General features: G+C 49.5%; 1 protein-coding gene across 4 annotated transcripts in view; it reads right to left on the reverse strand.

Annotated features, from left to right (window-relative positions):
• Positions 1-27,818, reverse strand: part of NPR2 (natriuretic peptide receptor 2) — a 567,493-nt gene that overhangs the window by 113,162 nt on the left and 426,513 nt on the right. For 2 of the 4 annotated variants that reach the window (XM_073684388.1, XM_073684406.1), the window contains 2 exons: positions 3,658-3,762; positions 1,652-1,723 (listed from right to left, as the gene is read on the reverse strand). The exons of the other annotated variants lie outside the window; for them this stretch is intronic. In XM_073684388.1, coding sequence (XP_073540489.1) covers positions 1,652-1,723; positions 3,658-3,762 — 177 coding nt within the window. The remainder of the gene's footprint in view (positions 1-1,651; positions 1,724-3,657; positions 3,763-27,818) is intronic. 4 annotated transcript variants of the gene reach the window in all.

A 27,818-nucleotide genomic window follows, 5' to 3' on the forward strand; every position in this document is an offset into this window, starting at 1 on the left:
CAGCCTTTAATCAAATGACCAGATTTTCCGCAATAGAAACACAAGCCTTCAAAAAATCGACGGTCTTTTTCTTGAGAGCGAGGTGCCACCGATCCAATCTCCATCGGTTCACCATTGTTAGTACACACATTCTCATAACCAGAAACTGACATAGCAGAGGATTTGCTCTCATTAACCCTTGCACGCAGTCTTCTATCCACCCGTATATCTAATTGCATAGCCTGTTGCAAATCTTCAGGTGTAGGATAAGCAATTAGCAGGTCTTTAACCCTTTCACTGAGCCCAGCAAGAAATAGACTTTTCAGAGCAGAATCGTTCCACCCTGTTTGAGTAGACCAACGACGGAAATGAGTACAATATTTTTCCACATTACCTGATCCCTGTTTTAAACGTCTCAACTCAGTCTCAGCTGATGCGACACGGTCAGGATCATCATATAATAGTCCCAAAGCATAAAAAAAACTATCCACTGATCTGAAGCATGTATCACTAGGTTGCAAAGAAAAGGCCCACTCCTGAGGCTCTTTGCGCAAAAGTGACATTATGAACCCTACGCGCTGGGATTCATCCCCAGAGGACTTAGGTCTCAAACGAAAATACAATAAGCAAGCATTTTTAAATGAAAAAAATTCTCGGTGTTCACCAAAAAATAAATCCGGCAAACATACCTTAGGCTCCAAGAAATGTGCTCCAGGACAGCTACTCACGTGCTGACAGAGCTCGGCCACCTCCAGAGAGAGTCCCTGCAGGCGATGAGCCAAATCCTGAACCGACACCATGATGGAACAGAAAAATCTTTCCTTAGAGAATTTGCAGGCTGGACTTACTGTTATGTTCTGCTACCAGAGCTAAGGAAAGAGAGGAAATCTGTCCCTACGATAGAACTCAGCTGAATCCCTACGATGTAACAGGGGACCTGATCCTGCGATCAGACCTGCTAAAGTCCTAAGCTAGTCTGTACGGAGACCTATAGATGTGGGGAAGGAATCCCTACAAGTACTAAGGACTGGGAGGAATATGGGACACCTCCTAACAGAAATAGTAGCAGAGAGACGAACAAACAAAATATATAGAACATAGAGGTCAGTAGACCAAGCAAACTAACAGAGCAAGACACAGAGCACAGGCTAGCTAGAAAGTAGATATACAATGAAGTCCAGCAAAGCCAGAAGGGCGGAGCAGGATTAAATAGGCCAACAAGGTCATGTGACCAGCAAAGGAAAAAAAACCTAAGAGCAAGGTTCTAACAATACGCTCACTGTGAGTTCTCCAATAACTGGCCTAGTAGTAGAAGCAGCCTCGTCCATCCATCCTAGTCAACTGCATAATTGTCCTAATGATTGGAGGCAGTGGACTACTGGTCTGTGACAATTTGGTAACAGAGGGGGATATCTGCGGGATCCCCCGGCTGGGTTCCCTGACAATGTGCCTGTAGCTCTCCTAAACAACACGATGATCACTATGTATGCCGATGTCTGTAAAGCGCTATGGAATTAAGGGTGCTATTTATGTGAGTAAAATAAATAAATTAAATGCGTGTCCTCCTGAGTATTTCCAGGCATGTCATTATTGGGTGCAGCAGAGCAGGGGTTAATAGTGACATCATGACAGGCTCATGATGCTGTATGATGGCGCAGTGGTCTCCTCTCACCTTTACAATGTCATTGATGAGCGAATTACGGAACATCCAGTCCAGATTGATGCTGTCATTTTCCAAAATATCCTACAAATAGAAGATAAAGACATTGTTGTTCTGGGGCCAGTTCCCCATATCCTGGGCCCTGTAAGGTTTCCCCATGCACCTGTCCATGGTCCTCACCTCAGTATCTGCCCCACATCTTCTCACCTCTGTATCTGCACCACCATCCTATCACCTTTTCATCTGCACCACCATCCCCTCACCACCGTATCTGCACCACCATCCTCTCACCTCTGTAGCTGCACCACCATCCTATCACCTTTACATCAGCTCCACCATCCTCTCACCTCTGTAGCTGCACCACCATCCTGTCACCTCTGAATCTGCCCCACCATCCTCTCACCTCTGCATCTGCACCACCATCCTCTCACCTCTGCACCACCATCCTCTCACCTCTGCACCACCATCCTCTCACCTCTGTATCTGCACCACCATCCTCTCACCTCCGTATCTGCCCCACCATCTTCTCACCTCCGTATCTGCACCACCATCTTCTCACCTCCGTATCTGCACCACCATCTTCTCACCTCCGTATCTGCACCACCATCTTCTCACCTCTGTATCTGCCCCACCATCCTCTCACCTCTGCATCTGCTCCATCTTCTCACCTCTGTATCTGCCCCACCATCCTCTCACCTCTGCATCTGCTCCACCATCTTCTCACCTCTGCATCTGCACCACCATCCTCTCACCTCTGTAGCTGCACCACCATCTTCTCACCTCTGTATCTGCCCCACCATCCTCTCACCTCTGCATCTGCACCACCATCCCCTCACCGCCGTATCTGCACCACCATCCTCTCACCTCTGCATCTGCACCACCATCCTCTCACCTCTGCATCTGCACCACCATCCTCTCACCTCTGCATCTGCACCACCATCCTCTCACCTCTGCATCTGCACCACCATCCTCTCACCTCTGCATCTGCACCACCATCCTCTCACCTTTGTATCTGTCCCACCATCCTCTCACCTCTGCATCAGCTCCACCATCCTCTCACCTCTGCATCAGCTCCACCATCCTCTCACCTCTGCATCTGCACCACCATCCTCTCACCTCTGCATCTGCACCACCATCCTCTCACCTCTGCATCTGCTCCACCATCCTCTCACCTCTGCATCAGCACCACCATCCTCTCACCTCGGCATCTGCACCACCATCTTCTCACCTCTGTATCTGCCCAACATCTTCTCACCTCTGTATCTGCACCACCATCCTCTCACCTCCGTATCTGCCCCACCATCCTCTCACCTCTGCCCCACCATCCTCTCACCTCTGCATCTGCTCCACCATCTTCTCACCTCCATATCTGCACCATCTTCTCACCTCCGTATCTGCACCACCATCTTCTCACCTCCGTATCAGCACCACCATCTTCTCACCTCCATATCTGCACCACCATCTTCTCACCTCCGTATCTGCACCACCATCTTCTCACCTCCATATCTGCACCACCATCTTCTCACCTCCATATCTGCACCACCATCTTCTCACCTCCGTATCAGCACCACCATCTTCTCACCTCCATATCTGCACCACCATCTTCTCACCTCCATATCTGCACCACCATCTTCTCACCTCCGTATCTGCACCACCATCTTCTCACCTCTGTTTCTGTCCCACCATCTTCTCACCACCTCTGTTTCTGCCTCACCATCTTCTCACCTTAGTATCTGCTCCATATCTTCTAAACCTCTGTATCTGCTCTATATTCTCCTTCCCATACAGCGTCTTCCCACATATATAAGCTCAGCTTTTTGTCTCTGTTCCTGGCAGAGTCATTCTACAGGACCTTTGTCTGTTATGGTGATGTCATATGCCCCTGTTTCGTGTCTTCCACTGTCTATCTGCAGATCCTCTGCTCTATCCAGCACATGACTGCTTACTCCTCTGCATCCTATATGTTACCCTGCCTATAACTGCATGTAAAGTTCTGACCACCTCTATATAGAGAATACCTGTAAACTGCCCCGGGGGCAATATTCGGTCACAATGCAGATGTTAGGAGCGTCGATGCAGGCACCAAGAAACCGCGTCAGATGATTGAACTGAACATCCCTCATCTGTAGAGAAGACAAGAAATAATGAGCCCTGCTGAGGAGGGGAGATGCCAGATAACAATATATACAACCCCTGGCAAAAATTATAGAATCACCGGGCTCGGAGGATGTTCCTTCAGTTGTTTAATGTTGTTGAAAAAAAGCAGATCACAGACATGGCACAAAACTAAAGTCATTTCAAATGGCAACTTTAGGGCTTTAAGAAACACTAAAAGAAATCAAGATTAAAAATGTGGTACTCAATAAGAGTAATTTTTTTCAGACCAAGCAGAGGGAAAAAATTATGGAATCACTCAATTCTGAGGAAAAAATTATGGAATCACCCAGTAAATTTTCATTTTCAAAACTAACACCTGCATCAAATAAGATCTGCACGTTAGTCTGCATCGAAAAAGGAGTGATCACACCTTGGAGAGCTGTTGCACCAAGTGGACTGACATGAATCATGGCTCCAACACGAGAGATGTCAATTGAAACAAAGGAGAGGATTATCAAACTCTTAAAAGAAGGTAAATCATCATGCAATGTTGCAAAAGATGTTGGTTGTTCACAGTCAGCTGTGTCTAAAATTTGGACCAAATACAAACAACATGGGAAGGTTGTTAAAGGCAAACATACTGGTAGACCAAAGAAGACATCAAAGCGTCAAGACCGGAAACTTAAGGCAATATGTCTCCAAAACAGGAAATGCACAACAAAACAAATGAGGAACGAATGGGAGGAAACTGGAGTCAATGTCTGTGACCGAACTGTAAGAAACCGCCTAAAGGAAATGGGATTTACATACAGAAAACCTAAACATAAGCCATCATTAACACCTAAGCAGAAAAAACAAGGTTACAATGGGCTAAGGAAAAGCAATCGTGGACTGTGGATGACTGGATGAAAGTGATGAATCGCGAATCTGCATTGGGCAAGGCGATGATGATGGAACTTTAGTTTGGTGCCGTTCCAATGAGATTTATAAAGATGACTGCATGAAGAGAACATGCAAATTTCCACAGTCATTGATGATATGGGGCTGCATGTCAGGTAAAGGCACTGGGGAGATGGCTGTCATTACATCTTCAATAAATGCCCAAGTTTACAGTGATATTTTGGACAGTTTTCTTATCCCATCAATTGAAAGGATGTTTGGGGATGAGGACATCATTTTTTAAGATGATAATGCCTCCTGCCATAGAGCAAAAACTGAGAAAACATTCCTTGAAAGAAGACACATAAGGTCAATGTCATGGTCTGCAAATAGTCTGGATCTCAATCCAATTGAAAATCTTTGGTGGAAGTTGAAGAAAATGGTCCATGACAAGGCTCCAACCTGCAAAGCTGATCTGGCAACAGCAATCAGAGAAAGTTGGAGCCAGATTGATGAAGAGTACTGTTTATCACTCATTAAGTCCATGCCTGCAGTATCGGCGTCTCTGCCCCCTGACAAGCAGAGACGCCGTCCCTCTTACCGCCGCGCTCCCCGCCCGGCGTCCTCCGGCGCTCCTGCTTCTGCTATTGCCAGCGCGCTTTGTGTGTTAAACTCTGCTTCAGCCCTCAGGTCCCACTGTCAGCCTGACTACAAGTCCAGTCCGCCAGCCTGACTACACGTCCAGTCCGCCAGCCTGACTACACGTCCAGTCCGCCAGCCTGACTACACGTCCAGTCCTCCAGCCTGACTACTAGTCCAGTCGGCCAGCCTGACTACCAGTCCAGTCCGCCAGCCTGACTACCAGTCCAGTCCGCCAGCCTGACTACCAGCCCTGTCCGCCAGCTTGTCAACTCTCCAGCCCGACAGTCTGTCTACAGTCCAGTCTGCCAGTCTGTCTATGGGCCCTGCCCGCCAGCTTACCTGGAAGCACCTGCCTGTTATCTGCCGTGCCCGCCAGCCCGCTTACCTGGAAGTACCTGCCTGTTACCAGCCGTGCCTACCGGCCAGCCTACCTGGAGGCTCCTGCTTGTTACCTGCCGTGTCTGCCAGTCCGCCTGCCCGGATCGCCCGTCAGCCTGCCTGTGCTCATCTGCTGTACCGGTCAGTTCCCGCCTTCTGACCCGTGGGAGTCATACAAGTTCTGGCCCAGAGTAGCACTTGGTCCCTCTGCTCGGTCCTTCCCTGGTCATGGAGTCGATTGAGCCGCCGTACGACCTTGGTCAGTCCGAGTTGATACCTAGTTACGCCCCTCTGGTCCCTCCTTGCAGCGCAGCACAGAGGTTCCACCACCCGGATCCGTAACAGTTTGCACGGGCCATGTAACCCGGTGGCCCCCAAGCTCCTTCCCTTGCTTACCTATACCAGGAAGTTTCTCGTCAGAGATCCCAACAGGAAACCATCCTGACCTACCTGCGGTCTGTCAACTCTCGCCTGGACACGCTGTCTGTCCCACCTTTGCCCGACTCCGGCGGCGCCATGGCCTACCAATACCACGGCACCCAGTCTAGGACCCCGGCTTTCTGTGCCTCCTCATTTTGGAGGTGACCCCGTCTTATGTCGGGGTTTTCTGAACCAGTGCACGCTGCACTTTGAACTTCTGGCACATGAGTTTCCCTCCGACCGGGCCAAGGTGGCGTTCATCATGTCTCACCTCACCGGGGAAGCATTGGCATGGCTAAACCCCCTATGGGAGAGAGGGGATCCCCTGGTGTCCAATCTTCCGTCTTTCCTTACTACTTTCCGGAGGGTCTTTGATGAGCCCGGACGAAGGATTTCCACTGCCTCCTCATAGCTCCATCTCCGCCAAGGGAGTCTCACCGTGGGCCAGTATGCCATACAGTTCCGTACCCTTGCTTGCTTAGGGCAATGAGGCCCTGGTGTCCACTTTCTGGGAGGGTCTTTTCGTTCGGATTAAGGACGAGTTAGCCGGCCGGGACATTCCTACCACCCTGGATGACCTGGTGTCACTAGCTACCCGGATTGACATCTGTTTCCTAGAATGTGCTAAGGAGACTACCCAGGAGAGATTTCCTCGTCTTGCTCCTGTGTTCCAGAAACATGCTTCCCAACCTGCAACTCCCCGGGCACGCTTGCTCGAACCTATGCAGATCGACAAGACCAAGATGGTCAAATCTCGCTAAGAGACACGCCGAGTCAAGGGGAGCTGTTTCTACTGTGGTAGTAAGGAGCACCTGATCCGTTCCTGCCCGGTGAAGCCGGGAAACTCCAGTGTCTAGGACCGCTTGGAGAGGTCGTCCTAGGCAAAAGTAAATCCTCTCCGTTCTTGACTTTATCCGTCTCTACTTCCTGTGGAGAGAACCGCTTCTTTGTAACCGCACATCTGGATTCCGGAGCCGCTGGGAATCTCATTTCTCAGTCCCTTGTAGAGAAGTATCAGATTCCTACCAAACCTCTGGCTGAACCATTGGCAGTCGCTTCCGTGGATGGAAGACTCCTTCCGGTGACCATCTTGCTCGTCACAGAGCCCGTAACCCTGCAGGTGGGAATGCTGCACTCAGAGAGGATCTACTTCCATGTGCTTTCCGGACTCTCTCACTCCCTTTTGCTTGGTCTACCCTGGCTACAGAGACATGAACCCGTTCTGAATTGGTAATCCGATTAGGTGCTCCGTTGGGGGCAGGACTGCCACGAGACCTGCCTGGTCCCGGTTCGACCTCCATCTACTCCGGATAATTTACCTGGTCTACCGGCACCTTACTGGTCCTATGCAGATGTCTTTGACAAAAAGGAAGCACAGACACTGCCACCTCATAAGCCATATGATTGCCCTATCGACCTGGTACCCGATGCCACTCCACCCCGTGGGCGTATTTACCCGTTGTCGTTGGCCGAGACCCGGGCCATGTCGGAGTACATCGAAGAAAATCTGGCTAGGGGATTCATCCGGAAATCTACCTCCCCGGCTGGAGCCGGATTCTTCTTCGTAAAAAAGAAAGATGGTTCACTACGCCCCTGTATCGATTATAGAGGACTCAACCAAATTACTGCCAAAAACAAAATACCCCCTGCCGCTCATCTCAGAGCTGTTCGACCGCCTTAAAGGCGCGAAGATCTTCTCCAAGCTCGATCTTCGTGGGGCGTATAACTTGGTCCGGATCCGCCAAGGAGACGAGTGGAAGACGGCATTCAATACCCGCGATGGCCACTATGAATACCGTGTGATGCCCTTCGGTCTCTGTAATGCTCCAGCCGTCTTCCAAGAATTAGTTAACGACATCTTCCGTGACCTCTTATAGTATTGCATGGTGGTGTACCTGGACGACATCTTGGTCTTCTCTCCAGATCTTCCCACACACCGGAGGGATGTTCGTCAGGTCCTGCTAAGGCTCAGGCAGAATCACCTGTATGCAAAATTTGAGAAATGCCTCTTCGAGCAGACCTCTCTTCCGTTCTTGGGCTACATTATCTCTAAGACTGGTCTACAGATGGACCCCGAGAAGGTCTCTGCCGTCTTAAAGTGGCCCCGTCCGGAGGGGTTGAAGGCGATTCAGCGATTCCTGGGCTTCGCCAACTATTACCGTCTCTTCATCCCACATTTTTCTTCCCGGACTGCTCCCATCTCCGCGCTCACCCGAAAGGGAGCAAATCCTAAGCAATGGCCGTTCGAAGCGGAGGAGGCCTTCCTCTCCTAAAAACAAGCCTTCTCTTCTGCCCCAGTGTTGCACCGTCCGGATAGCAACAAACAGTTCTTTCTGGAGGTTGATGCTTCCTCTTCTGGAGCCGGAGCGGTGCTCACCCAGAAATCTCTGTCCGGGAGAATGGTAACCTGCGGCTTCTTCTCCAAGCTCTTCTCCTCGTCTGAGCGCAACTACTCCATAGGAGACCGAGAACTGCTAGCCATCAAATTGGCGCTGGAGGAGTGGCGTTACCTGCTCGAGGGGACTCTGCACCCGGTGGTCATCTATACTGACCGCAAAAACCTGGCATATCTACAGAATGCCCAAAGACTCAATCCGCGTCAGGCCCGGTGGTCTTTGTTCTTCGCCCGCTTCAACTTTACCCTACATTACCGCACGGCGGACAAGAACGTTAAAGCCGACGCCTTGTCCCGATCCTTCCTGTCTTCCGATCAAGAGGAGGAGCCTATGCATATCATCGATCCCTCCAAAGTGATGAATGTGGCCCCCTTGGACCTGTCTCGTCTCCCACCCGGTAAGACGTTTGTAGCGGTTCTGGATTGTAAGAAGGTCTTTCACTGGGGTCATTCATCCAAACTAGCCGGCCATGCTGGCCAGAAGAAGACCTTCCTGCTCATTACCCGGCATTACTGGTGGCCTACCCTGCGCCAGGATGTGGTAGACTTCGTCACGGCCTGTTCGTCCTGTGCCCGCAACAAGGTTCCCAGACATCTTCCAGCCGGCCGTCTCCTGCCTCTTCCCGTACCTGCGGCCCCGTGGCAACACATTGCTATGGACTTTATTACTGATCTCCCTGTTTCTGCCGGTTGTACGGTCATTTGGGTGGTCGCTGACGGCTTTTCTAAAATGGCCCACTTCATCCCTCTGCCTGGTCTCCCGTCTGCATCTGTGCTGGCTAAGGACTTCATCCATCACATCTTTCGTCTCCACGGCCTACCCCTCCACAATGTGTCTGATCGGGGGGTCCAGTTCACTTCGCGCTTCTGGAGAGCTACGTGTAAGCTGCTGGATGTCACCCTGGATTTCTCCTCTGCTTACCATCCGCAGTCCAATGGCCAAGTGGAACGTATCAACCAGATCCTTACCAGCTTCCTCCGGCCCTTCGTCAACGCTCACCGTACCGATTGGGTGGAGCTCCTACCATGGGCTGAGTTCTCCTATAACAACCATGAGAGCGAATCTTCTTCTAAGTCCCCGTTCTTTGTGGGCTACGGTCAACATCCCCGGATTCCGTTTCCCGTTTCCGCTTCAGTGGACAACCCTGCCGCGGAGTCTCCGGTCAGCGAATTTTCCACTATTTGGGAGGACACTAGATCCGCACTTCTTCAATCCTCCGAGCGGATGAAGAGACATGCTGATAAGAGATGTCTGGATCCGCCTCAATTCCGTCCAGGAGACAAGGTTTGGCTCTCCTCCAAACATGTTCATCTCAAAATACCCTCCTATAAGTTGGGTCCTCGGTTCATCGGTCCATTTGAAGTCCTCAAGCAAATCAACCCAGTAGCCTACAAGTTAAAACTCCCAGCCACCTTACAGATTCCCAACTCCTTCCACGTATCTCTCCTCAAACCAGTTGTGCTTAATTCTTTTTCCGACAATCCAGGTACCTCCCCAGCTCGGTCTCCGCCGAGGACGTCTATGAGGTAGAGAACATTCTGGCCACCAAGAGGGTAAGAGGAAAAACCTTTTTTCTGGTGGATTGGAAGGGGTTTGGCCCAGAGAAGAGAACTTGGGAACCCAGGGGGAACATCCATGCCCCGCTTCTCCTTAAAAAATTTCTTTCAGGCCTAAAAAAGAGGGGGCGTAAAGGGGGGGAGTACTGTAGTATCGGCGTCTCTGCCCCCTGAAAGGCAGAGACGCCGTCCCTCTTACCGCCGCGCTCCCCGCCCGGCGTCCTCCGGCTCTCCTGCTTCTGCTGCTGCCGGCACGCGCAGCTTACCGGGCACCGTGCTTAGGGCGCACGCGCTCCCTCCCTCTTAAAGGGGCCGCGCGCGCTGTCCTAAGGAGTCCCCGGCCAATGGCAAGAGATGTCAAAAGCAATAAAAAAGGATTTTGGGGGTATGTAAAAAGTAAAAGAAAAGTTAAAAATGCTATAGGATTTTTACAGGATGAAAATGGTGAAATGGTAAGAAAGGATGTTGAGAAGACCGAACTTTTTAATTCCTATTTTGCATCTGTTTTCTCTCAGAAAGAAAATGTAACATCAACTGATCTTCACTGTCCTATTAAAGGAATAGAGGAATCCAAGTTATCTGTAAACAGAGAGATTGTGAGGGAATATTTAGCTAACATAAATGAGTTCAAGTCTCCAGGTCTAGATGAATTACACCCCAGAGTACTGAAGGAGATCGTAGAAAAAATTTTAGAACCACTCTCCATAATCTTTGAAAATTCTTGGAGAACAGGAGAAGTCCCAGAAGACTGGAGAAGAGCAAATGTTGTTCCTATCTTCAAAAAGGGGAAGAAGGTGGTCCCAGGGAACTATAGGCCGGTGAGTCTGACTTCTATACCAGGAAAGATCTTTGAACAAATTATTAAACAACATGTATGTAAGTACATGGATAAGAATGAAGTGATTAACCAGAGTCAGCATGGGTTTGTAACTAACAAGTCATGTCAGACTAACTTAATTTCCTTCTATGACAGAATCACTGACTGGGTGGATCAGGGAAATGCTGTAGATATAGTATATCTTGACTTCAGCAAAGCATTTGACAAAGTATCTCACACCATTCTTATTGAAAAAATGACCAAGTATGGAATGGACAAGGCAACTGTTAGGTGGATTCATAACTGGCTTAGTGATCGGACTCAGAGTGGTCGTAAATGGCTTCACATCCTGTTGGATGAATGTCTCAAGTGGGGTACCACAGGGCACTGTCCTGGGACCTGTATTGTTCAACATCTTTATCAATGATTTAGATGATTAAATTTGCTGATGACACAAAGCTAGGAGGGATAGCTAATACTAGAGAAGAGAGAGAGGATTCAAAAAGACCTAAATAAACTGGAGCAGTGGGCAGCAACTAACAGAATGGTTTATAACAGGGAAAAATGCAAAGTACTACATCTGGGCAATAAAAATGAAAAAAGCATATACAGAATGGGAGGAATAGAGCTAAGCAACAGCACGTGTGAAAAAGACTTAGGTATACTAATAGATCATAGACCGAACATGAGTCAACAGTGTGATGCAGCAGCAAAAAAGGCAAATACAATTCTGGGATGTATTAACAGAAGCATACAGTCTAGATCACGTGAAGTCATTATCGGTCTTTACTCCTCTTTGGTCAGACCTCATCTGGATACTGCGTCCAGTTTTGGGCACATTTTAAAAAAGACATCGACAAACTGGAGCAAGTTCAGAGAAGAGCGACCAGAATGGTGACTGGTCTGCAAACCATGTCCTATGAGGAACGGTTACAGGATCTGGGAATGTTTAGCTTGCAAAAAAGAAGACTGAGAGGAGACTTAATAGCTGTCTACAAATATCTCCAGGGCTGTCACATTGTAGAAGGATCATCTTTATTCTCATTTGCACAAGGAAAGACTAGAAGCAATGGGATGAAACTGAATGGGAGGAGACACAGATTAAATATTAGAAGACACTTTTTGACAGTTAGGGTGATCAATGAGTGGAACAGGCGGCCACGAGAGGTGGTGAGTTCCCCCTTCAATGGACGTCTTCAAACAGAGGCTGGACAGACATCTGTCTGAGATGGTTTAGTGAGTCCTGCTTTGAGCAGGGGGTTGGACCAGATGACCCATCAGGTCCCCTCCAACTCTACCATTCTATGATTCTATAACCTCTCATATAAAAGGCACCTCCTCCAAAATGGAGGTGCCCGTGCAAGGTTGTAGCTTTGTGTGTTAAACTCTGCTTCAGCCCTCAGGTCCCGCTGTCAGCCGGACTACAAGTCCAGCACGCCAGCCTGACTACAAGTCCAGCACGCCAGCCTGACTACAAGTCCAGCACGCCAGCCTGACTACAAGTCCAGCACGCCAGCCTGACTACAAGTCCAGTCCGCCAGCCTGACTACAAGTCCAGTCCGCCAGCCTGACTACAAGTCCAGTCCGCCAGCCTGACTACCAGTCCAGTCCGCCAGCCTGACTACCAGTCCAGTCCGCCAGCCTGACTACCAGTCCAGTCCGCCAGCCTGACTACCAGCCCTGTCCGCCAGCTTGTCTACTCTCCAGCCCGACAGTCTGTCTACAGTCCAGTCCGCCAGTCTGTCTATGGGCCCTGCCCGCCTGCTTACCTGGAAGCACCTGCCTGTTACCTGCCAGCCCACTTACCTGGAAGCACCGGCCTGTTACTTGTCGTGCCTACCAGCCAGCCTACTTGGAGGCTCCTGCTTGTTACCTGCCGTCCGCCTGCCCGGATCACCTGTCAGCCTGCCTGCCGTGCTCATCTGCTGTACCGGTCAGTTCCTGCCTTCTGACCCGTGGGAGTCACCTGCTCTCATACAAGTTCTGGCCCAGAGTAGCACCTGGTCCCTCTGCTCGGTCCTTCCCTGGTCACGGAGTCGATTGAGCCGCCATACGACCTTGGTCAGTCCGAGTTGATACCTAGTTACGCCCCTCTGGTCCCTCCTTGCACCGCAGCACAGAGGTTCCACCACCCGGATCCGTAACAATGCCTCAGAGACTGCACGCTGTTATTAAAGCCAGAGGTGGTGCAACAAAATACTAGTGATGTATTAGAGTGTTCTTTTGTGTGTTTGTTTTTCATGATTCCATAATTTTTTCCTCAGAATTGAGTGATTCCATAAATTTTCCCTCTGCTTGGTCTGAAAAAAATTACCCTTACTGAGTACCACATTTTTAATCTTGATTTCTTTTAGTGTTTCTTAAAGCCCTAAAGTTGCCATTGGAAATGACTTTAGTTTTGTGCCATGTCTGTGATCTGCTTTTTTTCAACAACATTAAACAACTGAATGAACATCCTCCGAGCCCGGTGATTCCATAATTTTTGCCAGGGGTTGTATAATGGACTGACTCTCTGTACACGATAGATAGATAGATGGATAGTTGGATAGATAGATAGATGGATATAGATAGATAGATAGATAGATAGATAGATATATAGATAGATACATCTGGTGAAAGAAATATTGAACACGTCACAAACTTTCTAAGTAAATCTATTTCTAAAGATGCTATTGACAGGAAATTCTTCCCAGATGTCGGTAACAATCCATACAGGAAAGCAATCACCCTAGATGTCCATAAATTCTGTGTAATAATGAGAAAAGACACAGGGAAAAGTTTTGAACACATTACTGAAATGTAATTAATACTTCGTACAAAAGCCTTTGTTGGGGATGAAGCTTTAAGACATCTCCGGTACAGAGAAACTAGTTTCAGGTATTGCTCAGGTGTGATTTGTGCCCCATTCTTCCACACACCATATCCATCCTGAAGCTTCCGTGGCTCCTTTTATGAACTCCGAGTTTTGGTTCCTTCCATACATTATCTCTTGGATTCAGGTCCTTTGATCAGCTCGGCCGTTCTAGCAGATTTGTCTTCCCCTGACACCCGTTGAGAGTGTCCTTGGCTGTGTTTGGGATCATTGTCTTGCTTAAATGTCCATCCTCATTTCATCTTCATCATCTTGGTAGATGGCAGCGGATTTTTATCAAGAATGTCTCAGTACATTTGTCCATTCATCCTTCCATCAATTATATGAAGTTTGCCAGTGCTGTATGCTGAAAAACAGCCCCAAACCATGGTGTTCCCACCTTCAAACTTCACTGTTGGTATGGTGATTTTTGGGGTGATATGCAGTGCATTTTGGCCTCAAAATATGGTGTGTATTATGGCATCCAAAGGGTTCAATTTTGGTCTTATCTGACCAGACTATACTCTCCCAATATTTCACAGGCTTGTCTAAATGCTAAGCAAACTGTAAACGCGCTTGAACATGCTTTTTATTCAGCAATGGAGTCTTGCATGGTGAGCGTGCATACCGGCCCTGGAGGTGGAGTGCATTACTTATAGAGTCATGGCTGGTTTATGGTGAAATGATGTTCTTTCCACTTCCGGATTATGGCCCCAGCAGTGCTCACTGGAATCTTCAGTAGTTTAGAAATTCTTCTGTAACCAATGCAATCAGTATGTTTTGCAAAAATAAGGTTACAAAAGTCTTGAGACCGTTCACTGATTTTACCCCATCATGAGATGTTCCTTGTGTGGCACCTTGGTAATGAGACGCCTCTTTATCGGCCATCAGATGAACCATCTGATATTGGGCGAATTGCTTTCTAATTACTGATAGATCTCAGCCGGTGTCAGGACTTTCCAGGGTGTTTTGCTCTTCTCTTTCTTCATGTGGTCAGTACTTTTCCCGGTGTCATTTCTCATTATTACACATAATTTATGGACATCGATGGTGATTTCTTTCCTGTGTCGATTGAATGGGTTGTTACCGACATCTGGTGAGAATTTCATGTCAATAGCACCTTTACAAATAGATTTACTTAGAAAATTGATTGCTCTCAGTGGGAAAAACAGGATAATCTTGTAGTTATGAGACATTTTAATGGCTAACAAAAATAAAATAAACAGTGTCCTCACTGTCTCTGGGGCAGATTCCTGGTGTCCTCACTGTCTCTGGGGCAGATTCCCGGTGCCCTCACTGTCTCTGGAGCAGATTCCTCAGATTTTGTAGTGAGTCATAAATTCTCTTGACAGATTTAGTCCTGTGTGGAGGGTGCCCTTCACATTGCAAGGAAAAGTTCCTCTTGGTGTATCTGAGGGCATTGAACTTCAGAAGTTCAGGACACAACGTCAACAATATGAAAGTTACATAATCTGAGGAATCTGCTCCAGAGACAGTGAGGGCACCGGGAATCTGCTCCAGAGACAGTGAGGGCACCGGGAATCTGCTCCAGAGACAGTGAGGGCACCGGGAATCTGCTCCAGAGACAGTGAGGGCACCAGGAATCTGCTCCAGAGACAGTGAGGGCACCGGGAATCTGCTCCAGAGACAGTGAGGGCACCGGGAATCTGCTCCAGAGACAGTGAGGGCACCGGGAATCTGCTCCAGAGACAGTGAGGGCACCAGGAATCTGCTCCAGAGACAGTGAGGGCACCGGGAATCTGCCCCAGAGACAGTGAGGACGCCAGGAATCTGCTCCAGAGACAGTGAGGACACCAGGAATCTGCTCCAGAGACAGTGAGGGCATCAGGAATCTGCTCCAGAGACAGTGAGGACACCAGGAATCTGCTCCAGAGACAGTGAGGACACCAGGAATCTGCTCCAGAGACAGTGAGGACACCAGACCTATGATCTTACATGGATATTGGGACCATAAAAGTTTCACACCACTAATCTTATCCCATTAAGGATTCATTCTCTAAGCTCAGTTTGTTTATTTAGATCACAATTTATTCTGCTGCCTGCACTTTTTTTTCTCATATATTTTGTTATATCCGATGCCTGAAGAAGAGACTCAAGTTGTCTCGAAAGCTCGCCTTGTAACATCATTTACTTTATTTTTGTTAGCCATTAAAATGTCTCATAACTACAAGATTATCCTGTTTTTCCCACTGAGAGTGATCTTTTGTCAACCGGCTAACACGGTGCTAAAGCCTTTTTTTATTTTAACTAAACTTAGATAATTGGTGATGTGTTCAATACTTACTTCACCTGCTGTAGACACATACAGTATATATATATATATATATATATAGTCACTGGTGTCCAAAAGACTTAGGCAGGTGCGGGATAAATGCTGCAGAGTAAGAAACTTCTGTTAATAGAAGGGTTAATAGATTATTTTTATCAATTAATAAAATACAAAGTGAATGAAGAAAAGAGAAATGTAAATCCCATCAGTATCTGGTGACCGCCAGTCGCCTCCATAATCAGTATCTGGTGACCGCCCGTCACCTCCATCATAGTTATCTGATGACCGCCATTCTCCTCCATTATTGGTATCTCGTGAGCACCCGTCGCCTCCATCATAGTTATCTGATGACCGCCCTTCTCCTCCCTTATTGGTATCTCGTGACCACCAGCCACCTCCATCATAGTTATTTGATGACCGTCCTTCTCCTCCATTATTGGTATCTCGTGAGCACCCGTCGCCTCCATCATAGTTATCTGATGACCGCCGTTCTCCTCCATTATTGGTATCTCGTGAGCACCCGTCGCCTCCATCATAGTTATCTGATGACCGCCCTTCTCCTCCATTATTGGTATCTCGTGAGCACCCGTCGCCTCCATCATAGTTATCTGATGACCGCCCTTCTACTCCATTATTGGTATCTCATGAGTACCCGTCACCTCCATCATAGTTATTTGATGACCGTCCTTCTCCTCCATTATTGGTATCTCGTGAGCACCCGTCACCTCCATCATAGTTATCTGATGACCGCCCTTCTCCTCCATTATTGCTATCTCGTGACCACCAGCCACCTCCATCATAGTTATTGGATGACGGTCCTTCTCCTCCATTATTGGTATCTCGTGAGCACCCGTCGCCTCCATCATAGTTATCTGATGACCGTCCTTCTCCTACATTATTGGTATCTCGTGAGCACCATTCACCTCCATCCATTCTTCTTGTCTCTTGTACACACTTGTCTCTTGTGTGGAGGATCTCGGCACGATGTTTTGTCACACATCTTGGAGAACTGACCCCAGATCTCCTGTGTATGAGGCTTCTGTCTGACCCCAGATAGACTGGATGATGTGAGATCAGAGCTCCGGGGCCAGATTATGACTTCAAGGACTCCTCACTCTTATTGACATTGGCTGGATGTTGAGGGTCAAGTTGCAGGATAAATTTGGAGCCGATCAGATGCTTCCCTGATGGTATTACATGATGGGAAAGTGTCTGCCAGGATGTCTCAGCATTAGGGACCATAGACGCAGTGGTCCAACGATGAAACGTTGTGCAGCAGATGAGACATCATGTTACTTCCATTCTAAATCAGAAAATGTCCAGCAGTGCCATCTGCTCAGGACTGGTAGCCACCAGCAGAGCAATCTTCTGAGGACTGACATCCAGCAACAGTGCCATCTTCTCAGGACTGGCAGCCACCAGCAGTGCCATCTTCTCAGGACTGGCAGCCACCAACAGTGCCATCAGTTTAGAGCTGACAGCGACAAGCAGTGCCATCAGTTTAGAGCTGGCGGCGACCAGCAGTGCCATCAGCTCAGAACTGGTAGTAACTAGTGATAAGCAAGCATGAACTGTTAACCTTTTCGGCGAGCACGCTTGGGTGCTCGCCGAGTATTTGCGATATGCTCGGAATCGATGTAAGTGTCACCACGGCTGCATGTGTCATGGCTGATAAACATTTGTGACACATGCAGGGATTGCCTGTTTGTTAGGCAATCCCTGCATGTGTCACAGGTGTTTATCAGCCGTGACACATGCAGCCGCGCAATCCGTAAATACACGGCGAGCACCCGAGCGTGCTTGACAAAAGACTTATGTCAGCAGGTCTCTGGAATATTCAGCTGTAACAAAAGCCGATTGTTCCTGAAGGGCCAGAGAGCTGCACAATAATGAGGCTCTGCAGTGGCAGTGACACGCGGTGGAGGGTCTGGCAAGTCTGGGGCTGCATTTTAGCAGGTGGAGTTGTGGATCTGGTCAGGATTAATGGTGTCCTCAATGCTGAGAAATCCCAGCAGATTCCTACATTTCTCTTTTCTTCCGTGATTTTGCCTCCTGCCAGGCAGAAACGCCGTCCCCCTTACCGCCGCGGTCCTGCTCCGGCGTCTTCTGGCCTCCCTGCAGCTGCTGCTGGTGCACGCAGCTTCCCTGGCCAATGGCCGGAGGACTTCCCCTATAAAAGTCACCTCCTCCAATATGGAGGTGCCTGTGCAAGGTTGTTGCTCTGTATGCTAAACTCTGCTTCAGCCCACAGGTCCTGCTGCCTGTCTGACTACCAGTCCAGTCCGTCTGACTATCAGTCCAGTCTGCCAGCCTGATTACCAGTCCAGCCCGACAGTCTGCTTACAGCCCAGTCCGCTAGTCTGTCTATGGGCTTGGCCAGTCCGCTTATCCGGAACCTTCACCAGCTACCTGTCTCCACCTGCCAAGGACACTCTCCAGCCCGACAGTCTGCCTACAGTCAAACCCGCCAGTCTGTCTATGGGCTAGTCTAGCCTGCCTACCTGGAGAACTTGCCTGTCACCTGGAGGCTCCTGCCTGCACCTGCCCTGTATACCTGACAGCCTACCTAGAGGCTCCTGCCTGTCACTTGCCGTGACCATCTGACAGCCTACCTAGAGGCTCCTGCCCGTTACTTGCCGTGACCACCTGACAGCCTACCTAGAGGCTTCTCCCCGTCACTTGCCGTGACCATCTGACAGCCTACCTAGAGGCTCCTGCCCGTCTCCAGCCATGCCTGCCTGACAGCCTACCTAGAGGCTCCTGCCTGTTACCTGCCGTGCCTACCTGTCAGCCTACCTAGAGGCTCCTGCCCGTCTCCAGCCGTGCCTGCCTGACAGCCTACCTAGAGGCTCCTGCCCGTCACTTGCCGTGACCACCTGACAGCCTACCTAGAGGCTTCTCCCTGTCACTTGCCGTGACCATCTGACAGCCTACCTAGAGGCTCCTGCCTGTGTCCAGCCGTGCCTGCCTGACAGCCTACCTAGAGGCTCCTGCCCGTCACTTGCCATGACCACCTGACAGCCTACCTAGAGGCTCCTGCCCGTCACTTGCCGTGACCATCTGACAGCCTACCTAGAGGCTCCTGCCCGTCTCCAGCCGTGCCTGCCTGACAGCCTACCTAGAGGCTCCTGCCCGTCACTTGCCGTGACCATCTGACAGCCTACCTAGAGGCTCCTGCCCGTCACTTGCCGTGACCACCTGACAGCCTACCTAGAGGCTCCTGCCTGTCACTTGCCGTACCTGCCTGACAGCCTACCTAGAGGCTCCTGCCCGTCACTTGCCGTGACCACCTGACAGCCTACCTAGAGGCTCCTGCCTGTCACTTGCCGTACCTGCCTGACAGCCTACCTAGAGGCTCCTGCCCGTCACTTGCCATGACCACCTGACAGCCTACCTAGAGGCTCCTGCCCGTCACTTGCCGTGACCACCTGACAGCCTACCTAGAGGCTCCTGCCCATCTCCAGCCGTGCCTGCCTGACAGCCTACCTAGAGGCTCCTGCCCGTCACTTGCCATGACCACCTGACAGCCTACCTAGAGGCTCCTGCCCGTCACTTGCCGTGACCACCTGACAGCCTACCTAGAGGCTCCTGCCTGTCACTTGCCGTACCTGCCTGACAGCCTACCTAGAGGCTCCTGCCTGTTACCTGCCGTGCCTACCTGTCAGCCTACCTGGAGGCTCCTGCTTGTTACCTGCCGTGCCTGCCAGTCCGTCTGCCCGGATCATCCGTCAGCCTGCCTGTCGTGCTCATCTGCTGTACAGGTCAGTCCCTGCCTTCTGACCCGTGGGAGTCACCTGCTCTCATACAAGGTCGGTCCCAGACTAGCACCTGGTCCCTCTGCTTGGTCCCTCCCTGGTCACGGAGTCGATTGAGCCGTCGTACGGCCTTGGTCAGTCCGAGTTGATACCTAGTTACGCCCCTCTGGTCCCTCCTTGCACCGCAGCACAGAGGTTCCACCACTCTGATCCGTAACAACTTCTGTCCTATGATTAGATAATCAATTCTTATGGGGAACCTGTCAGAAGAATATTCCACCCTTAACTAAAGGTGCACGTGTAAAGCCACTTTAATGCTGATTACACTTTGGTTCCTTCCATCAGAAGGGGCGGCCGTGAGCAGTGACCTCCTGAAGAAGTTGTGGGACCGGGCCATTGATCTCGCACAGAGGCAGAGAAGTACAGCCCCAAGGAGTGAGGCCGCCCTGATGCCCCGGAGCACAAAACTTCAAAAACAGATTTTTCACTAATTGTCACGCAAGGTGTGGGAAGGACTTAGTGTAACACAAAGGGAAGAGGGAAAGGGAGCCCAGACACTAGGGAAAGAGGGAAACTGGAGACCTCCTAGGTTGATCTAGCGTCACCCTATCTCCCCTAACGTCCCTGTATTGGCTCTTCACCAATCGCTGCATGCGTACCTTGACCTGTCTGTCTCTAGCGTTTGTCTCAGGCTAGGGAAGGGAGGAGATGAGTACTAGTCGATCTCCACTAAACACTATAGACAACAAGGAAGGACAAAAAGGGGGAAATTGCTTATCTTTAGACAACTCCAGACAAATGCACACACATCCTCGAGCTCCAGAGAGGACGAAGTACTGCTCTTGCTAAAGCCTCCACCAGTAGTAATAAATATCGCCGGCACCTCCCTCTAGAACACACCAGGTATTTATACACCCAGGTCAGGCAGTTAATTAGCCGGAGGGAGGTAGACGCTGGGTCCTAGAGACAGCATCTAAGAAGATGTTTGTAATGCCAAACGTAGAGATCTCCTGCAACCTACTGCAGGGCGACTGTCTGTCACTTCTGACACACCCGTGACAGTAGCCTCCTCTACGAGTGGCCCACGGCACTCAGGACCGGGTTTCTCAGGAGAAGAGGTGTGGAATGAACGAACCAACCAGGGAGCGTTCACCTCTGATGCTGAAACCCACATCATCTCCTCTGGACCATAACCCTTCCAATGCACAAAGTATTGTAGAAAACGACGTTGGAGACGAGAATCTACAATCCTCGAAATCTAGAACTACAGATTTCCATCTACCATTGCTGGGGCCGGTGGTAGAGGTGAGAGCTCAAGAGTTTCCACATACTGTTTGAGTAAGGACCCTGTGAAACCTTAAGGGCCTGAGGAAGTTCAAGATGAAACGCTGCTGGGTTAATGACGGCGGTTATTTTATAGAGACCAATGAACCTAGGTCACAACTTCCAAGAAGGAACTTTCAATCTTATATTCCTGGTGGACAACCACACAAAGTCCTTCACATTCAGGTCCGGACCTGGTAAGCGTTTTCTGTCAGCCATACGCTTATACCTGTCACCCATGATCTTTAAATTACTCAGAACACCCTGCCATATCGAGGAGAGCGACGAAGCAAACCGTTCCCCCTCAGGAACTCCTGAAGCTTCCCCCCACTAAAGGTACCAAACTGTGGGTGATAACCGTATGCACCGAAGAACGGTGACCTGCCAGTGGATTCTTGACGATGATTATTAATGGCAAATTCTGCCAGCGGTAAGTAGGATGCCCAATCCTCCTGATTTTCGGAGACAAAACACCTGAGGTAGGTCTCCAAATTCTGATTAACACGATCGGTTTGTCCATTCGACTGAGGGTGGAAGGCAGAGGAAAAGGACAGCTGCGCCCCCCCCCCCCCCCACCAGTCGAGAACAGAATGCCTTCCAGAACTTGGAAACAAACTGGGTCCCCCGATCTGACACCACATCGGAGGACACCCCGTGAAGCTTCACAATCTCATTTATGAACACCAGAGCAAGTGTCTTGGCATTTGGAAGTGCAGGTAATGCGATGAAGTGAACCATTTTACTAAACCTATCTACTACTACCAAAACCACCGTTTTGCCTGGAGAAACCGGTAGGTCAGTAATAAAATCCAGGGACAAGTGTGTCCATGGCCTACTAGGGATATGTAGCGTAATAAGAATAATAGACGGACGGGTGTGCGAAACCTTAGAACACGCGCAAATACTACAAGCAGATATGTGTTCAATCACATCCCGATGCAACCCCGGCCACCAAAAACTATGAGAAAGGAGGTCCGCAGCTGCCTTACCACCTGGATGCCCAGCAAGCACAGAGATGTGATGTTCCGTAATTACTTTGAGGTGCAGATTAGATGGTACAAATAACCTTCCTCAAGGGCAGGAGGCAGGAGCGTCCCCCTGAGTCTCTGACACCTCACCCTCCAGTTCAGGATACAGTGCCAAAATGACTACTCCCTTCTCTAATATCGGGGCAGGGTTCTCATAGTCACCACCACCAGGGAAGCTCCGGGACAAAGCATCAGCCTTAACATTTTTGTCAAGCATGGAGGTGGAAACATTATGTTTTGGGGGTGTTTCTCTGCTAAGGGCACAGGACTACTTCGCCGCATCAATGGGAGAATGGATTGAGCCACATACCATAGAATCCTCAGTGACAACCTCCTTCCCTCCGCCAGGACATTACAAATGGGTCATGGTTGGGTCTTCCAGCAAGACAATGACCCAAAACATACAGCCAAGGCAACAAAGGAGTGGCTCAAAAAGAAGCACATTAAGGTCATGGAGTGGCACAGCCAGTCTCCAGACATTAATCCCATAGAAAACTTATGGAGGGAGTTGGACCAGATGACCCAGGAGGTCCCCTCCAACTCTACCATTCTATGATTCTATGAGTTGAAGCTCCAAGTTGCCAAGTGACAGCCTCAAAATCTGATTGATTTAGAGATGATCTGCAAAGAGGAGTGGACCAAAACTCCTCCTGACATGTGTGCTACCCTCATCATCAACTACAAAAAACCTCTGACTGCTGTGCTGCCAACAAGGGTTTTGCCACCAAGTATTACGTGTTGTTTGCCAGAGGGATCAAATACTTATTTCTCACTGCAAAATGCAAATAAATTTATATAATTTATACCATGTGATATTCTTGATTTTGTTTTGGATATTCTATCTCTCAATGCTAAAATTAACCTACCCTTAAAATTATAGACTGTTCATGTCTTTGTCAGTGGGCAAACTTACAAAAACAGCAAGGGAGCAAATAATTATTTCCTTCACTGTATGGCCAACGACATGGCAGCCTCCAAGGACTGAGGGGTTTCATATACTGCCAAGGCATCTTTCAACCTTTCAGTAAGCCCCTCACAAAATTGTCTTCTAAGGGCTGAGTTATTCCATTTGGAATCCATTGCCCATCTATGCAATTCCGAACTGTACGTCTCCACTGACCGATTCCCCTGCTGAAGGCGACGCAGCCTGGACTCAGCCAAGGAGACTCGGTCAGGATCATCATAGATGAGGGCTAGAGACTTGAAAAACCCCTCCACAGACTTTGAGGTGCAGATTAGATGGTACAAATAACCTTCCTTAAGGGCAGGAGGCACGGGCATCCCCCTGAGTCTCTGACACCTCACCCTCCAGTTCAGGATACAGTGCCAAAATGACTACTCCCTTCTCTAATATCGGGGCAGGATTCTCATAGTCACCACCACCAGGGAAGCTCCGGGACAAAGCATCAGCCTTGACATTTTTGACCCCTGGACGAAAAGTGACAACAAAATTAAAGCTACTAAAAAACAGGGACCACCTGACCTGCCTAGGGTTGAGACATTTAGCTGACTGGAGATATGACAGGTTCTTATGGTCAGTAATAACAGCAATAGGATGGACAGCCCCCTCCAACCAATGTCGCCATTCTTCGAATGCCATTTTGATCGCCAAAAGTTCCCTATTACCCACGTCATAATTTCTCTCAGCCGAAGACAATTTTTTAGAAATGAGGGCGCATGGACGCCCTTTACCAGGGAACGGACCCTGAGACAACACAGCCCCAACCCCGCCATCTGACGCATCAACCTCCACAATAAAGGGTTGGGAAACATTGGGTTAACTGAGAATAGGTGCAGTGGCAAAATGATTCTTTAAGGAAGAAAAAGCCTGGAGGGAGGCATACAACCATTTTGAAAAATCAGACCCCTTCCTTGTCATGTCAGTAAGGGGTTTCACTATAACAGAGTAATTTTGGATGAATTTCCTGTAAAAATTAGTAAAGTCCAGAAAACTTTGTAGAGCCTTCAGGTTCTCAGGACGTTTCCAGTCAAGGACTGCACGGATCTTCTCTGGATCCATCTGAAAACCCGAAGATGACAACAAGTACCCCAAAAACTGCACTTCCTGAACAGCAAAAACACATTTTTCCAGTTTGGCATAAAGTTTGTTATCCCTTAATATCTTGAGCACCTGCTTAACATGCCCCCGATGTGTCTCAAAATCAGGTGAATAAACCAAAATAACGTCCAGATAGACCACCACAAACCTCCCCACCAAATGGTGGAAAATATCATTTATGAAATGCTGGAACACCGCAGGTGCATTGGTCAAACCGAAAGGCATAACCAGACTCTCGAAATGACCTTCCGGGGTATTGAACGCCGTCTTCCATTCGTCCCCTTCTCTGATTCTAACCAGATTGTAGGCTCCCCTTAAATCCAACTTGGAGAATACCTTAGCTCCCACAACCTGGCTGATCAAATCAGGAATCAGAGGAAGAGGGTATGGATCTAGGACGGTAATTTGATTTAATTCCCGAAAATCAAAACAGGGACGTAGGCCGTCATCTTTTTTTTTCACAAAGAAGAAGCCTTCCGCCACGGGCGAAGATGAGGGTCTAATGTGTCCCTTCTCCAGACTTTCCGCAATGAAATGCTTCATGGCTTGTCTCTCAGGGCCAGAAAGATTATACAGTCTGGACTTCGGTAGTTTAGCTCCGGGGTCAGATTAATAGGACAGTCATAAGCACGATGAGGAGGCAAATCCTGACACCTCTCAGAAAAAACGTCCTCAAAACCAGACAGAAAAGCAGGTAATATTTCTGTAGAGACAGTAGCAAGGGAAATATCTAAACAGTTCTCAAGGCAGTAATCTCCCCATTCAATGATCTCCCCGGTTTGCCAATCCACCAACGGATTATGTTTAACAAGCCAAGGTATACCCAAGACAATCGGAGTAGGAAGATTCTCCAGGACATAGCAAGGGATGATTTCACAATGAACCGACCCCACCCTCAGTTTTACATTATGTACAAGCTGAGTAAATGCTTTCTGTGCAAGTGGCGCTGAGTCAATGGCAAAGATGGAAATAGGTTCAGCTAAAGCACAGCAAGCAAGACCATGAGTTTTCACAAACTCAGCATCAACCATGCTGACTCCGGCTCCACTGTCAACAAACACAGAAATTTTCTCGGTTTTGCTCTCTAGCACCACCTCTGCTGACAGGACAAACCGGGAACTGCAGGTTGTTAACAAATGCACCCCTTGTTTATCAAAGTTTTCTTTTGTTTAGGAATTGAAGAACAGGTCCCAACAAAATGTCCCTATTTCCCCACAAAAAAAAAATACGCATTTTTTCCTGTGAATCTCCGGGGAGATGTATGATGCAGAGACACCCCCTAACTGCATGGGTACCTCCACCTCCCCCAGTACTGGCTCAACCCCAGACTGCTCCCCTGGCAGTGGTACACAACCCCGACAAGAAGGCCCCGGAGAAGGTGGTCTCACCCGTCTATCCCGAAGGCGCCTATCAAGACGTACAGTGAAGGAAATAAGTATTTGATCCCTTGCTGTTTCTGTAAGTTTGCCCACTGACAAAGACATGAACAGTCTATAATTTTAAGGGTAGGTTAATTGTACCATTGAGAGATAGAATATCCCCCCAAAAAATCAAGAAAATCACATTGTATAAATTAGATACATTTTTTTGCATTTTGCAGTGAGAAAAAAGTATTTGATCCCCTAAAACCATTATGAGTTCTGGCTCCTACAGACTAGTTAGATGCTCCTAATCAACTCGTTACCTGCATTAAAGACAACTGTCTTACATAGTCACCTGTATAAAAGACTCCTGTCCACAGACTCAATTAATCAGTCAGACTCTAACCTCTACAACATGGGCAAGACCAAAGAGCTTTCTAAGGATGTCAGGGACAAGATCATAGACCTGCACAAAGCTGGAATGGGCTACAAAACCATAAGTAAGACGCTGGGTGAGAAGGAGACAACTGTTGGTGCAATAGTAAGAAAATGGAAGTGTAGCACCCTGAGGATTCGGCTGCTACAGGGGTATTGCACCTCAACCCAGAGGTGTGATATTCCACTCCCGGGTAAGGATGGAGTGTGGATCTGAGCTCGGTAGGCTGCATGCACTACACACATCCCATTTCCGAGGAACAGGCCGACGGTACTCCCACTTAGAAATGTGCAGGTACGACCGAGTCTGTTCCTGGCTGGAGTGGGAGGGGGGTGGTACATCCCATGTAGTGTAGGGGCAGATAGGGGGAGCAGCCTGGGTAAAGATAGGAGCTCATTGGGTGCTGGTCACCTGAGCTCACACATAGAGGGTGTATATAAGGTGGGCACCAACTAAGATCAGGGTCAGACGCAGAGAGTCAGATGCAGAGAGGATCAGCTGCAGAAAACAAGTTAGGAGAGGAGAGAAGAAAGACCAAGACCCAGAGTGAGAGAGGAGAAAAGAGAAAGACCCAGAGCACAGAAGAGAAGGGACCCAAGAACCCAAATCAGAGCACCGGGTGAGGAGTCAGCAAAAGGGTACCGGAACCCAAACTGGTGGGGGCAGAAAGCACACCCCAGCCAGAGACCGGAGACCGTGGGCAGTGTCTGTCACGGTCACCCACCACATTCACCCCGAAGGCACACCACATGAAGGGTCAGGGAACCCAGGGCCAAGGGTGTCCCAACAGAAGGCCCGAGGGAGCTGGACCTAGGTGGATCACTGGTGGGGACGGCTGAAGAAAGGACAGAGGGAGAGCTCAGGGCCACGCTCCGGACTTGTTTGGGGGTTGGCTGGATCCAGGACCTGGTGGACGCAGCACGGCTCGGGTGGTCACTAGCAGCTGGAGTGACCAGTACAACATCTGCAGTAAGTAAACACCCTTAACTGCACAACCCGACTCTGTCTTCACTGCCGTCTGCACTACACCACCACAACCCCCATCCTCTGCGCCTGTCCCCTCTGAGGCTATACCCCTCCCGTTGGGGGTTATCTCACCAAGCTGCGCACCCACCATCAGCCTCAGCGGACCCTGCTGCAGCGGCGGCCACAGTGACCGCATCATAACGGGTGGCGTAGTCGACACAAAAGAACTTTAGTAACATCTGTAGAACTGCCACATCACACTGAGCTTGACGCCCTGGGCACGGGACCGGGTCACAGCCGCTCGGAGACTACAACCCCCCATCTGATCCGGTGCCGGGTATTCCCCTCAAAAAGGAATATGTCCCAGGGGGCGCGTCAACTTTGGCGTAGTCGGCAGGATTACGTGCCCGCAACACCCGGGTACTGCGTGCCTGAAGAAAAGTGCAAGTTTACCTCAGAAAGAAGTCTCCCGCCGGTTCCGGAGGGTCCACGCCATCGGACTCCATCACCAGTCGTTTCCCGCCGATTGTCCGCCATTTCCAACTTGTTCCCGCCATCTGCAGAGTTTCCCGCCACTGGGCGACGCTTCCCGCCAAAACCGCAGATTTCCCGCCTTGGAAGAGCAGCGGACGCCATTATGGGCGTGCCAAAGGAGGGCAAGAGGCCACCTCCCATCGTGGGCCAGGACAGAAAATGGCGCCAAAAGTGGAAACCGCCCCCACCAACAGAGACTGTGATGCTGGAGGTGTCTGTCAGCGTGAAAGAACTACCCCTGGAGCTGACAGTCACCGAGTTGCCCCGGGACCGCCCTCGAAGTGGGAGGAGACGAAAGAGAAGAGAAAAGATGGGTGTCGCTTGGAGGAGTCTGGAGCGAGCGCACCCGGAGGCAAGAAGCCTGAAGAGGAGTAGCGGAGGAGCTTACCCG

This window comes from Phyllobates terribilis, unplaced genomic scaffold (assembly GCF_046119375.1).
Source record: "Phyllobates terribilis strain yellow unplaced genomic scaffold, ASM4611937v1 Scaffold_1__5_contigs__length_1240528914, whole genome shotgun sequence".
Classification (NCBI taxonomy): domain Eukaryota; kingdom Metazoa; phylum Chordata; class Amphibia; order Anura; family Dendrobatidae; genus Phyllobates; species Phyllobates terribilis.